We start from the raw sequence: 16,000 nt of genomic DNA on the forward strand, positions 1-16,000 counted from the left end.
ATTTGGAACCAAGTAAAAACTGCTGTAGATGCTAATTTCTTAAAGGACCCAATTTTAAATTAGTTTTAACTCAAACTAATTAATGGCTTTTCTTGTAAATTCTCAGAAAATTAATTCTGTACTGAAAGAGTAAGGACTATTCATCTAAGAAGGATACACTACATTTTCCTTACCCAAAAAAAAAGAGGATGAATTCCTGCTTTAAGGAAAAATGGAACTCAACCTTAACTAGGGAGCTTTAACCAATGATTCCATAACTGTTACTTAAGAGTTAAATGGGTTTTGTAAATCAAGGATCTTAAAACATTCTACTAAAAACTTAATTATCATTATTTCTTTAGAGCCCCAGTTCCTGGAGTCACATGCAAATCATGAGGATCTCAGCTCTCAATTAAAAAAAAGTTCCTAGGACTCATGACTTTGGAGAAAAAGCTTCAAAACGTGAACTCTGAAGATCCAAAAACTGGAAGGCAAATAAAAAAGAATACAAAATGTATTATTTTTAAAAATCCCATAATTTTTAAGCCAATTCTGAATGTTTGAGGTTGGCAATACCTACACTGTTCCACTGGTGGCTGCAGAATATTTTACTTCAATAGAATAAATCCCTATGTAAATAAACATAGCAAAGATTAGATCCATATGAATAAGCTGAGGACGAGGGTGTTTTCTTATGTTCTCATTTGATTTTCTTTTAGTTGCATAGTAATAAGAGTCCAACAACATGGTGTTATGTGATTGTGCAGGTCACTGATTTTTCTTTGTTCATTCAGTGCAATGAACATGCACTGACAGCTTGAAATCACCATGAAGCCCTCTCACCACACGTACAAGTGACTCTCTACTTGCCTCCTCAATTTCAATAATGTTTGTAGTGTTCTTGTTTTTCTTCAGATAGATCCTTGTGAGCTTTGAGGGCATTTACATGTTTCCTTTCCTTTAGAAAACTTGTTTCTAATGATATATTACCTGTGAATTTATTTCAAATTAAGCAGACACAGGCTGTTCTATTACTAACCCACAGTAGCATGGGGTTCACACTTACTTCAGACCTCAGCACTTTGACTGGCTGAAGAATAATATGTGCATGCTATGATAAATGGTTGCTTTATTATATGGTATGTTTTTGAACAGTTGCAGAGCCTTTGGTAAGATTTTCTTCTAGTTTATTCTCTTCAGGTTCTTATAGCCCATCCATCACAATGGTATCCGACTGGCAGAAAGGATCCAATTTATATAATAAATAAAAGAACTAGACTTCATGGAAATCTCTGCTATCTGGTTGGCTCCTGCACCCTCAAGAAACATCCATATACGCACAACAAATATGGCACCTTCAGCTTCCCAACCATTTGAAACTTAGTACCACATCCTCAACCTCTGTAGCACTCATAAGAAAGACTAAGCCTCCCCAACTCCCAATAGTGAGTAATTTATTTACAAAATTAACATTAAAAGCTCCTATCCTCTGAGTCAGTAAGAGCAGCTGTGGTTTAGGAGGTAGAGTTTATTACCCCTAATCTAGTCCTGTTTTAAATAACTTTATGGGCAAAAATATTCATTTCCGAGGAGGGAGAATAAATGGGGTAAGTGATGAATGGTTGCTTTATTATAAGTACAATGTAAATGAAACATTATTCATTGTGTGTGAGTAGGGTCATCTTCTTCCTAAGCAGCATGGAGGTTGAAAGGGAGGAAAAAGGTGATGATGAAGTGCACATTTCTACACGCTGTTCATTGGAATGAGCTCCTGTTTACGAACTAGTACAGTAAACTCATCTGAAAAATACCTCAGACCTTAATCAAAGAGATATGTTTATTACTACACAAAGAGAGAATGTATATCAAGTTATACACCAAATATTACTGGTTATTAATATGACTTAATTCATAAAATTACCTCAGAAATATACATTTATATACAAAAAAAAACTACATTAGAAGAATGTTTTTAAGGTTGCAAAAAGTCAAGTACTCAAAAGTTAGGATATGCCAGAATTAAGGCTGCTTGTGCAGAAACATGACATTTTCATGGGAATGGCAAAATGTGTGTTTGATTCCAGGACCATCTCTCCGCAAAATGTCAAGTCTCTGCTGCAAACCATGGAGGCATTAGAGCTCTTAAAAATTGTTGGAAGAAAAAATTATAATGGGAAGTGTTAGAAAGCCTTAATATGGAGGTTGCTGCTATTTTCACTATAATATGGTAATTATACTGCCTGAACAGAATATCTGCAGCTTTGAGAATTTCAGCAGCCCATGCTGTAAAGAATGGCATAGGGTATAAGTAACTTATCTGGTGTATTGGCTATTATTAATGTTCATTTTTATTCAGACAGGGTTTTATATATATAACTATTCCTATAACTATATAGGAATGCTAAGCAAAATATCATCCAGACTGCACACAAATCCTGTCTATGTAAGTTCAGCTTACACCACATCTTCCATTAAAAAGATAAAACAAAACAAAAAACAAAAACCTAACTACTGTCTTCTGGGAAAACACTCTGAATTTAGTTCAGTTGAGACACTGTGAAAATGAGAGCACTTGGGGGTTAGACCTGGGAACCTGGCAACCACACTGCTGAGAAAAGATTCTCATAACACAAAGAATTTGCATGTTCACCTCTGTATAATCTGTTGCATAAGTTAAGAGGTCAGCGATAATCACTAAGAAATATTCTTCCCTTGTCTTCAGCTACTATGTCAAATACAATGTTATGGATAAATCCAATACACATTATGGGTCCAGTCATGTTTTCATCAAAGGGAACAGCAGTTTGGTCATTCACTACAATAGGTGCAGGGCCTATTCATCTATCTAGAATTGAAGACAAGCAAGATCCTTTAGTATTTGCATCTTGTTCAGGACCTTTCGTGATTTTCATTGGATAAAAGTGGATCACAGGATCCAAAAAGCTTTTTCATCACAATGTATTTATTGTCATTTTACCAATTCCTGTAAATTGTCCAATTTATTTACAGCTACCCTTTTTGTAAAAAAGTGAATTTAATTATGCATTTAAATTATAAATATAACAGAAAAATAAAATATTGATCTTACTAACATTGTGCATCACTCTTTTTTCACTGTGAGCAAAGGGCTTTATTCATATTCATTCCACAATATATTCATTTGCCAGTGCATCCAAAGAACAGATTCACTATCCTCTAAGACTTAGCTGGATGATAATGGACTTATTTTAAAGTGTGCAAAAAAACCAAAGTGAGGGATAAACACAAAAATAATGACGAAATAAACACACCATATAGTTTCAGTCCATTCCTGTACTATTCTCCATTCCCTTCGTGTCATCATTTTACATCGCTCTTATCAATGATTTGCAGGAATAAGAAGTCAGAGCAGTAAGTGTCTGGTGCACATAAGAAAATATGGCTTTAAAACAAATAACATAGACCATAATGGTGTACAGCAAAGAGGAGTAAATCAAAGGCGTAAGGATTCACTCTATAAACACATTCTAATCATAACTACTATGCATAACTTGTCACCACTGCTAGTGTGCTACAAGATGCTCAGTTCTTTTAATCATTTGTACTATTTTTCTATATTCCTCACTTAAAATTAGAAATCAGTTTGTCAGTAATAACAGTACATATATTTTATATATTAGTTTATATATACATAAGTTGTTGTTACAAAGAGGTAAGGAAATCTTTGTACATGTGTGTGTGTACTGTTACAGGGTCGGGCCAGATGGCTATAGGAGAGTAATAGAAGGCAGATATATTAGCCACAGGCTAAATAGGTCCCTTTTTCCTGGGTAAGGTAACAGGGAAGGTTCCAGAACAATAAGGAACCTTCTGGAGACAATTAAGACAGGCTGATTAGAACACCTGCAGCCAATCAAGAAGCTGCTAGAATCAATTAAGGCAGGCTAATCAGGGCATCTGGGTTTTAAAAAGGAGCTCACTTCAGTTTGTGGTGTGAGTGTGAGGAGCTGGGCGCAAGAGGCACAAGGAGCTGAGAGTAAGAACGTGGACTATTGGAGGACTGAGGTGTACAAGCATTATCAGACACCAGGAGGAAGGTCCTATGGTGAGGATAAAGAAGGTGTTGGGAGGAGGCCATAGGGAAGTAGCCCAGGGAATTGTAGCTGTTGCACAGCTGTTCCAGGAGGCACTCTAGACAGCTGTATTCCACAGGACCCCGGGCTGGAACCCGGAGTAGAGGGCGGGCCTGGGTTCCCCCCAAACCTCCCAACTCCTGGTCAGACACAGGAGTCATCGACCTGGACTGTGGGTTCAGAAAAATGGCCAAGCTGAGGGCTGCCGTGAAGCTCCAAGATGAGCAAATCTGCCAATAAGCGCAAGACCCACCAAGGTAGAGGAGGAACTTTGTCACAGTACACACATACACATTATATGTTATAATATATAGTTATAAAATAGATATATGTATAATATATAATGTGCATGCGCGCACACACACACACACACACAGATGTCCTTACTTGTTTGTAACAATAAACTTGGAGAAAAGATCTTGCATTTCCTGGGAACCCAACATTTCCACAGAAGTCAATGGGAATTTTGGGCACACCATGGATGTAGAACTGGAATGTACATGATAAAAACGGAAAGAATTTTAAAATCCAATTTAATTTTCACCAACAGTGTGCTGTTTATTTACGCGCTACAGAAACTTCTCCTCCCCAAGGGATGGGAGAACTGGGAAGCCCACTTCGTAGCAGCTGTCTTCCTCACTCCATCACTAGCATCAAGAGGGAGCCCCAGCCAGAGTCATCTTCACACAGCTTTCCATCACCATCTAAGCCTTCTTCTCAAATGGAAAGTGACCTCATCCTGGGAACATCACCAAGAGAACCCCCACACTGTTGCTGATATAATTGATATTGCAGTAGTGCCTCAAGGTTCCAAGGATCAAGGTTCTGGTTTGCTAGGTACTGTATATATATGTAATAAAAAGACACTAAAAGGCACACATGCACACAGAAAATGCCCTCACCTACACAGACCACTAGTCAAACACTCTAATGCTCCAACACTTCTCTTTCACAGACCATACTGCCAACTCTCTGACCATAAGGCACCGAAGAGTGCTGCTATGTTGTTGGAGAAAAGGAACCTTCAAGAGAGTGGAACCTGAAGAAATCCCTCCCTCCCAAATTGCAGACACAACCATCTGCTGATGAATGTGAGATCAGCTGTCAATAAATCCAGCACTAATCATCATCTGATTTTAGACAGAACACCCAAACTTGTCTGCAGAGATGTGGTTTAATGACACTTCCAGCATGTTCTAGTCCAGCTAGTCGTAACAGGCTACTCAGTACAACACAAACTAAGACTGATTCCAGAACTACCCAAAACAAAAGGTACACAGTGGCTGTACACATGCCCATTCCTGTAGTCATACCGTAACTCCCCTATCGTCCACACCTAAACCCCAGAAGCACATGTCTGAAGGCCAGCACAGGGCGAGTGAGCTAGCATACCTGAGGGGTGTGGCACAGCCCATACCCATGCCAGTTTGCACTGTGGATGGGGCTAAGGGGCGTGTACTATGTCTCAAGTTTCAATAGTCCTCTATCCCCATTCCCACAATGCACTGAACCCTTTTCTTCCTGACCCTTACCCAATCTATGAAGGTTCCTCCCCGCCCCATTGTCAGGTGGAAGGGTAGAAAGGTCCAGGCTGGGGATGGGACAGCTGTAAAAAACTTATAGTTGTTTGTCTAAAGTTAGTCCCAATTGTCTTTGTCCCTTGGAAGATTACAGTTTCAGTGCCTCTCCCTTCCCCCAATATTACTGTCCCCTTACAAACAAGAGCCCCACGGAACGGAGGAGTGAGGGCTGAGGTGGAGGGAGCCTTAAGTCCGGGAAGGGGAAGGGAACACTGGTTGTCTGAGGAAAAGTTACTCACAGAAGTCCTTTCTCCCTTGGAAGATTACACAATTACCCATCCCTGTCTCTGGCATCTGGCCCCTTGCCACACCAAGCCCTGCTGCACAAGTCAGGTGGGAGAGGAACTAGTCTGGCAGTTGGATAAACACAGTGCGGTGTCCCTTTGCAATGGAGAGGGAAGGGGCTTGCCTAGATCTGAAACTTCAGGCAACCAAATAAAGTTGGGTCATCTTTCTTTCTTTCTTTCTTTCTTTCTTTCTTTCTTTCTTTCTTTCTTTCTTTCTTTCTTTCTTTCTCTATTTTACTGATAGATAGGCACAGGGGCAGGATCTTCTGGTGATGCTGGGGGTTGGAGGTAGGTGGACAGTGTTCATATTTCTGTTTGCATGGAAACGTCATACGCTAGATGAGAACAGAGTCCTTTTCTGGTTGAATTGCCTCCCACTCCTGTAAGCATATTTCAGCAAATTTCTGGTGTAGAAGAACCTTCAGCTGGGTCTTGAAGTTCAATGGCAGTGCAAATCTGCTTGGTCCACCTTCACAGCTGCCCATTCAGTAATATATAGCAGGGTGACCATTAGCAGAAACATCTCTGGCAATGACTGCTGGATCTCTTCTCAGGGCTGGAAAGCCACCTCTCTTTGCTTTTCTTGTACCTTGAAAGCTGTTATATTCTCCAAATGTTAGCCAGTCTTTAAAACAGAAATTACTAACTAGTAACAAAACCCCTGGTCAGAAATGTCGTGTCCTCCCCCCTCCCCCGCTTACACCCTCTTTGAGATTCTATGAAAATTTAACATTCTAAAAAATAGTAGTACTTGTATCTCACCATTAGTATACTCCGCTCCTTCCTCATGGGATGCAATCATTGCCTGAGAACCAAGGATAGTCTAACAGTTGCATTCCTGGAATGCTGAAAAATATCAAAATTGAGGCCTTAGCAAAGTTATGTTATGTTGTTTTTTTTCAGTTTCTTCCAAAGGAAAAAAATGCTATCCTTCTTTTTAAACTGGCAGGAACTTCAGCTCCCGCGAGGGACACCATTCCACCAGGAGGGCAGAAGCAGCACCCCAGAGACAGCAGAGGCAGAAGGAGTTGCTCTGGGTGAGTTGCTCATAAGGATGGACAAGAGAAACCAGGAGCAGTTTGAATTCCTCAGAGCATGGGAGAAGAGGACTCTTTAGCAGGAAGAGACATGGATGAACCTGCATGGATGAACCAGTTCATGGAGCAAAAGACACACCACAGAGAACAGGAGCATGCCCTAATGGAGATGCTCCCAGAACTGGTGGCCGAAAGGGTTTGGGGTTCACCTACTACCAGGGCCACTGCACCTGTCCATGAACCACCACTTCCTTTTCCTCCAGTTGCTGCCCAGGGTGCTGCTGAGTCAGAGGACCCTCTTTCAAGACAAGTGACCACAAGGAGAACATGGAGCCTGCAGGACTCCCAAGACATCTCCATCCACTGACACATAAAACCCCTAACAGAGAGACCACCTCCATAGAATCCAGGAGTGGAATTATGAGCCTATAGGAGTCCCTGAACCTTGCCAAGTGCCCATCCCCCAAATCTGCCACAGGGGAACAAAACCTTTACAAAGCTATGTAGTTCCACAAATATCAATGTTCCCTCATCTGCATTTCCAGCAGCTATACAAGGTGTGACCACGTCCCTTGGCACAGGCAAATGTCATCCTCTGCCTCTCTGTTGTTTCAAAATGTGTGCACATATGTCATCCCTGATTTCCCTTCCTGGCTGGGAGCCAGAACCACATGTATGTGGGTGGGATCCGACTGTCTATCCACAGTTTGTAATCCAGATTCATCCTGAGTGCACTCGGAATGGAAGCACTACCCTTTACCCTCACACATGTTATGGCATGCACAGCAAGCGACAATTATACAAGCAGGATTTGCCAAACTGGCATCCAGGTGGGTATATAGGCATCGCCAACAAGATTTCAGCCTACCATATGCATATACCGTGATCATTTTTCAACCACTGAGCTTGTAACTGAATACTCTTTTTCCAGAGTCACTGATGTCAGGGTATGGTTTCATGAGCCAAGTTAGAAGTAGGTATGCAGGGTCCCTCAAAATAACAGTGGGCACAGACAAACTGTGCAGAACAATATAAAGTCCCTTCTTCCTTTTTTGAAGTACAATCCTAATTGCCTCAGCACCCTGGTTTCATGAACCTTTACAGAGTTTCCCATGTTGGTATCCACGAATCTGCCTCTGTGGTCCACCAAGCCTTCCAAAATGAGTGAATAGTAACCTTTTTGGGTCACATACTCACTTGCCCCTTGTGATGGGCAAAGTATTGGGATGTGGGTGCCACCAATGGTCCATGCAGACTTTGGAAACTTCATTTTCCCAAACCTGGCTATTACTTCTGGAACTTTTTTTATGGCAACCATCCCTGGGTAGATCACAGTGTTAATTGCCGTGCAAACCTGAACAACCACAACCCCAGTGGTGGATTTTCCTGCCCCAACGTGGTTTGCAATGGACCCATGGCTTTCTGGTGTTGCCAGTTTCCACCGGGCAATAGCCACCTACTTCTGGACCGGCATGGCTTTCCTGAATCAAGTGTTCTGGTGCTGGAGGTTTGGTGCATGTGCTTCACATAGTTCCATGAAAATCTGCTTCCTCACTGGGAAGTTTTGAAGCCACTGCTGGTCATCCCAGGTTTCGAAAACAATGTGACTCCACTGCAGGGTGCTGCTTCTCCTGAACCAGAAGTGACAGTCCACCCAGAGGCACACTATGGTAATACCAGCATTCATGACTCTCAAGGTCAGCCATCTTCAACTTGCCAGAAAGTTCTGCCCAAATTCCATCCAGTATCTCACCAAGGGCCTACTCCACTGCATAACTATTTGTCCCACAATACAGAGCAGGAGCAGAACCAAAATCATCATCCCATTGCTGCATATCTTCCACTCAGTTTGACAGGAAATAACAGTGAAGGGCAACGTGATCAGGAACTGCCATCAGCCAACGTGTGACGGCAGGGGACAGTACCAACAGCACACAGTAATGTGGTTCCAAGAGTGTCTCCCTGTGACACACAGAACTCTAGGACACTGCTCAAAATGGTAGTGCTAATGTCACATTGTCAGGAATGAGGGCTGCAGATGCACTTGCCTAGTCATCAGGCAGCCAATGAGCACTGCTAGGCTACAGCAGAACCACCTGATTGGCTAAGGCAGTCAGTTGGCTTGTTTTTAAGCCCAACAGCTGCAGAGGATGAGCGGCTGCTCAATGCACACGCCAGGAGATTCTCTGCCTCCCTGTGCTCAGCTCACTCCAAGCCCTGCTCCTGCCTTGCTCCTGCACTGCACCCAGCCTCATTCCAGCCTAGATCCTGCCTTGTTCCAGTCCTGTCCCAGCCTCGCTCCTGTCTGGGAACCAGCCCTGCTTCTGCCTTTCTTGAATCCAAGTAATCTGGTTCTGACCCTCAGCTCCAACCATTAGGCCTGACTCCTGCTCCAACCATTAGGCCAGACCATCTATGACCTGGTCTCTTGAGACATGTAACAGCAGCGGCAGTGTGGACATCTGTATACATGTGTACACAGCGTTATACCCATGTGAAGCACAGCATAATGTAGACACTTGGAATGGGTTTGGGAAGCATGTGTGAGCATGTACACAGTCCTGGACTTGAATACGTGCACCAATGTGGACATAGTGAAAGACAAAGGGAGGCAAAACATCAGTCTTGTTCCACTTCAGTCTCAGATGCAGAAGATGCCCCAGTCCAGAAACAAAATTTGTTGAATGCCTCCATTTGGTCTGCAAGGCAAAGAAACCTAAGATACCAAGGGATTACAGTCCAGAGGAGGACTCTCCTGAGCTCCTAGAGGAACAGACAGACTCACTGTCCATCATGCTGCCAGAATCCCCAAGATTAATCATGTCTGGGGAAATTAGTGTCCATATAAATAGAACTACGATTACCATAGCATCGGTTCTTTGGTACCTCATGGTAGCCATGTCTTTCTCATAGGCAAACCCACACCCAATATTGCCAACCCTAAATATTCAAAAAACCATGAGTGAGGACCCCCAAAATCATGAATTTAGCTTACCATTTTTTATTTTTTTAAAAATACACATTTTGGGTTCTCTTTATTTCCCTTCTGGTGGTTTTGAGCCTTTATAGTTCGTATTCTCAAGCCTTTCTCTGTAGCCATGAGCACTAGAAATTTTACTTTTTTTTTTAAAATGAAAACTGGGATTAGAATAAAACTGCATAATTCTAGGAGCTGGACCTTTAAGAAAAATGCAGAATACACAAGATTCATGATAAAATTTCAAGAGTTGGCAGCACCATTCTCCTAGCCAGACATGCACTGTGCCTCATTTTTAGACTAGGCATGAACACTGAAGATTTAACAAACATTTTTATTCCACCACTTTATCTAGGTAATAATCATGGCCTTTCCCCCCTTCCCAACAGGAGAGTGACTGAACAAGATTTCTGTTGCTAGTTCAAGTTCCTGGTTCTGATCTTAAAAGTCATCAATAGGTCAGGACCCAGGTATATCAGCAACCACATCTTCATCCTTGGCCTCTCAAGACAGCTGCTCTCCTCCATAACAGTGCAGTTTACAAAGATCCGAATGAAATGTGAGACAGAAATAAGGCGTCTTAGCCATTTTACTGAGAGCATTTGAGTGTGGAACTAGCTTTGAAAGGAGATTAAACTAATCCAATCTGACCATTTTTAGGGCATGCAGTGTGTGCGCGCGTGCATATGCCCAACAAACAAACTGGGCAAAGCAGAAAGCAGAAGACTCCATGCACCCATTGGGGTGGTAATGGACATTGCAGAAAACACCAGTATCTAGAGAGTCCACGTGGACGAATGAAAATAAACTAGTCAATTTCACTGTAGTTTTTAAGAAGTTTGACTTTCTGATTCTCATACATTAGAAAGATATTGTCATGTTTCAACTGCAAACAATGTAAGAGAATATTTTCCATTTACACAATTTTTCGCCACTAATCTTTCCCTCTATTTCTTGAAGTTTTATTGGAAAGCATTCCATTTACATGGTGCCAAACATTAAGGTCCTTACCCGGGACATCTTCTATTAATTTCAACGGAGTAAACCCTGAGTAAAAACAGAGGGCCAAATTCAGGATTTAGCCCATTATGTTTCACAAAAGCTTATACTCCGAAAACCTGGGTCTCAAGTAATTGGACAATGTCCCTTTAATTATAAATTCAGTCAGTTAAAAAAACCCAAAGAAGCTGTTAATGAATTCCTCTGTGTATATTTTTCAAATTAAACAAAATGTTCTGTTTGAAGAATGTGATGAAAATATGATCCTCAAAACTATGTCAAACTCCAGAAATTACAGAATTTTACAATTATCTAGATTGTTAATAAATAATACACACCACATGCATGTTTCACCACAGGCAAACAATGCACGGACTATACTACAAGCACAACTTTAACTGTGATATTTTATTGTGTTCTGGTCAAAATGCTGGGATTGTTTAAATAAACTAATAAACTAAATTAACTTTAATATACACTGAAAGCAATGGTACGATCATGCATAGACACAAACAGTAATCACCTGGATCCTTCTCTGCTGTTGCTAAAGTGTAAGAAAAAAAAATTAAGACACCATCAGAGAAAAATACAGCGCTTAATTTAACCCCATCAAAGCAGAACAAATATCAAATCAGGCATTTCAGTGCTCGTCTATTTAAAATTTTTGACTGACTTTTCTGTATGCATTCAGAAAACTACATTTGTTGCTCTTCAGATAAAAACCTGACAACCATAAATCAGTTTAAGAAAAAAAGCAGACGCTGAAAAATTCGCTTTAAAATTCAATATCATTAAGCAATTCAAAAAAAGTAAACAATCACATGCTATTCATCCGAAAATAGATCACATTAATAATGATATTCTGAACAGACCTCCTTCTTTGGTAATGAAGAGATATGTGGGGAAAAGAGGTAGAAAAAAGGGGAAATGAAAGAGGATTAAAATAAGCTGAACTCATGTTGAAATTTTGTTGATAATGGCATTCTCTATTTTCAGCATGTATTTAAATGTAGAGTACATTTTCATGTCAAATACTACAGGATATTTCTTAATCCCAGATTGTCCTGTTTGAGTTTTCACAGATCACCTAACTTTTCCCATAGAGGGTGTAATGCGTGTGTGTGTCTATGTAGTCCTTGTTGATTTGCTACTCCCATCTGACTATATTTTAGGAACGGTTCTCTTTCTGGTTTATGCCCAATGACTGAGCCTGCATATCCATCCCATATTGTGCTTGGGAAATTGGTGAGAGAAAAAACACTAAAACACAGAATAAGAATACTGTATGTTACTATTATTATGATAACCATCTTTGTGGCTTTATTCTGTACTTCATTGTTATTGATTTATACATAGCCAATATAGCCACTAGAGCACATGGAGTACGCTGATGTTTGACTAACTGAATCTGGTTTGTTGACTGTGGAAATATTAATTGATCAGGAAACAGTTCCAATACCAAAGTGTTCATTACAATTCATTATCATGAATGCTGTACAGGTTACATAATGCTTAGATGCTTCCCACTGTCCCATGCAGGGAGTAAGCAAGTAATAAAAATAGTTATACTAATTGTTATGGGGACCCAGACCTCCACTTCAGTACATGCAGACAGACCAGGATTGCTACCAACCTAAAGAGACACAACTCAAGCTATTGGACAAGGTATGTGTCATATGAGGTTTTGGTGCCTATAGGGAGTTAGGACATGTATACGCTCTCTTTTTCTTTAAAAAAAATTTCTTCTTGATGTTATGTATTTGTGTGTATATATATATATATATATATATATAAAAGAAAATTTAAAAAATGGATTTCTGTAGCTGGGGCTTTCCATTATATTCCTTGCACTTACAGCAAGCTAATTATGCATCAGATGGGGAAGTGGCTTACTAAACCACGAATAAATTCACTTTAGTCAAAATACATAGTGGGCCAAATTTCTGCTCACATGGAATTCCTGTTTACTTTAGTGGGAATTATATGCGTGGTTTAAAGTGCAGAATGTGGTCTTTAGGAGAATTGCATTCCCACACTTTTCCAGAATAAAATTCAGAACATATGTGCAATGCTGTTTTTTTTATTGTAAATAAACTGTTTCTACATCCAGCTTAAAATCAGTAAGTTTCTAAGTCTTTCACAGGCTTTAGTGATGTCTAATTTATTTTTTAAATTTTTATACCTATTATTCTTACAGTTCTGCTAAAAGCTCAAGATTATTGAACAGCAGAAGTCCCCCATTATGAGTATGCATACTATCAAAGCTAAGGGAGAAGCGGTATCTTGGCTCTCTCATTTAAAAAAATACTAATATTCATCCTTCTTGCTTTAACACAACGTGATATCATAATTAATTATGATAAACTGGTTACTAAGGTCGCTTCATGTTGTTACTGCTGTTATATAATATTGGTTGCTATAGTGATGAGATCGCTTTTTTCCCCTCTTTTTTGGTTAATCACTCATGAGATTGGTTAACTCATGTTTGTCAGGGAGTTTGACCAGAGCTGGAATTAATAAAAAAAAATTATAATACTTCTACAAACATTGGCCTCCTTTCATTTCACTGGGTTTTGATATCATTACTGTATTTAATTCCAGAATGTTATTAAAAATTATACTAAAACAGATTTTAATGTTTAGTAATAACATGTAACTCTTAAGCATATGTCATGGTCTTTCTTCTGCTGAACTAACTCATCTACTGTCTATGTTTTTTAAAAATGACCTTCATACCTTTTTCCTAATCCTAAAGTTAACTATGTACCAGTATACAATGGATGACTGGTACACTGTTATCTTATGCTTTCTGAAAATAATTTTATTGCATTTATGGCTTCATAAACTTTTCCCAATGTTATGACTTACTGTAATACAAGCTTTAGGTTGAACAATAACATTGCACATCATAAACTACTCCATGACTAGCAACAATTCTGAGGAATCTCATTACCCCAAATGTACACAAATTGTAAATAAAGAAAAAGTGCAGATCATCATGAGAAATAATACTTACTTCTGTTATTGCATTTTATAAATAATCTAAAGATAATTGATATTTCAACAATTTACTGTTACATCTCACTATATTAAAACCAGTAAGTTTTCCATCTCTGACTGACAATGATAAGACATCACAACAACAAACAAAATTACTCTGCTATCTCTTTGCCTGCTTGGCTATGGTATTTATAAGGCCTCTATCACCTTGGTTTCCAAGTTTCAGGGCACTGTTATTGCTGATATGGCAAGAACGTACTGCCAATAATTTAATTATAAGGAATACGAAGAGAAATTAAAAAGAAGCCATGAACACACTTTTAGGCTTAAAGAAAATCAAATAAGAACAAAGGATAACTTAAACATGAAGTCTGGATCTTTCATTCAAGCAGGGTCCCAGGAGGCATATTAAAGCAATGAATAGGAAAAAGCTCTACAGTTCACCAGCTGAGATTTTAATGAGACATTTCCCCTTGCTGTGGTACAGATTTGTTCAGGAAAGGGAAAAGGCTGCTCACAGAATATTCAGTTAATAGGCATTGCTGGCTTTTACAGCCACTTTGGCAGTAGATCACTGTACTAACCTTCTATTTTGGCATAGTCTGTAAGTCGCGTGTAATTGATCAAGGCAGCTTTCTCCAGACATTTTCTAACCACTTTCTTCACCTCTTCTGCTGGTATGGGAGTGGCAATATCTTTCATTAAAACCTTTCCCAGAGACAAACATACACACACTGGTTACACACATTACCTAAAGCCCAAGAGAAAAATCTGAATGTACACCAATGGCTATTTTAGATTTGCTAATAAATGGAGAAATCGAAGAGGCATTTCAGTAGATGGCACAGTTGGTTAATAAACTAGCTATTTGCCTCTGAAGATTTGAGTTCAAACCCTGATTTATGTTGCATTAATTTGATGGTTTCATTCTTGTTCTTATTTATGCACATTAAAAGACCACCTCTACAGCGTGGCACCATTCAGCATGATTGTCAGTTTCTGTTCTAGTGAGAACCAAGACTGGAATACCAGAAGTGTTGAAGGTTAGATTAAGGTACACAGCTAGAGACACGAGGAGCGAAATTTGCGGAGCACCTATCTGTGCTTTGCTAAGCCTTTGCCAGTGAAATGCATCCAACAATTTCATGAGCATAGCACTCACTGACAGATGAAAAAAATAAAAAAAATATTGGAAGAGCACAGCATCAAGACTTGCCATTACTGACTCGTTTTCCTCCTGCATATGCTTATTAAAATTAAGCAGGTCTAATTTGTGAAAAAGGATTAGCTATTTTAGGCAGCACAAGTACCAGACTTTCATTGAATTTTTGGAGCACCAGAAGGCTAGATCATACACAGCCTTTCAAAAAAAGCGCGATACTTTTTAAAAAAAATTAAAGGCATTTAAAATGTAGTAACCAAGTAAAATGGCTGAGGATGAAATACCCACTGCAACCTTTATGAGAGTGGGTCTTTGTCTGACTAGCTGGAAGAAAAGGAGCATTGTCCCTTTAAGGGCTCTTTGACAGCAGATGGGAAGAAGGGGGAAGGTTTACAGGGACAGACAGGAAGGGTAGAAAGCAGATGGGGCCATGTCAGGACAAGGTCACTGCATTGCCCTTCCTGCTGATCAGAAGAGGGGTGGGGGTATTTATAGCCCAGGCAGCCATGGAGAGACCCTCTTTACCCAGATCGGGCTGGAAGCCCCTTCTCTCTCCCCACTTCCCTTGAAGTTGGCAATAGTTGGCAATACGGAACCAGGGTTCCGTACTGAGCGGCTGTGACTATTGTGGTAGTTGCCCCTTTTCCTGAGAAGGTTGGAAAGGAATTTTTCGCTCATTGCCAGAGAGGCTTGGGTTTTTTTGCATTCCCCATTGCTGGTCTGGGAACAGGTGGGGTAGGGTAAGGGGGTTAGGTTATACTATCGCAACTTAAATTCATACAACTTGTGGTGGATGACCAGTGCAGGTACTTGGTATAAATGGGATACAGTTATTGGATGAAATGGACTGGAAAAAGATTTGCAGGA

At 40.0% G+C, this 16,000-nt stretch overlaps 1 protein-coding gene across 15 annotated transcripts in view; it reads right to left on the reverse strand.

Annotated features, from left to right (window-relative positions):
• The window catches only part of CADPS2 (calcium dependent secretion activator 2), a 560,752-nt gene that overhangs the window by 116,050 nt on the left and 428,702 nt on the right, over positions 1-16,000 (reverse strand). For 11 of the 15 annotated variants that reach the window (XM_048836201.2, XM_048836202.2, XM_048836203.2 and 8 more), the window contains 2 exons: positions 14,556-14,679; positions 11,495-11,515 (listed from right to left, as the gene is read on the reverse strand). In XM_048836201.2, the coding sequence (XP_048692158.1) occupies positions 11,495-11,515; positions 14,556-14,679 (145 nt within the window). The remainder of the gene's footprint in view (positions 1-11,494; positions 11,516-14,555; positions 14,680-16,000) is intronic. The other 4 variants (XM_048836197.2, XM_075124451.1, XM_048836206.2 and 1 more) reach the window with 1 other exon arrangement.

Source organism: Caretta caretta, chromosome 1 (genome assembly GCF_965140235.1).
Source record: "Caretta caretta isolate rCarCar2 chromosome 1, rCarCar1.hap1, whole genome shotgun sequence".
Taxonomy (NCBI): domain Eukaryota; kingdom Metazoa; phylum Chordata; order Testudines; family Cheloniidae; genus Caretta; species Caretta caretta.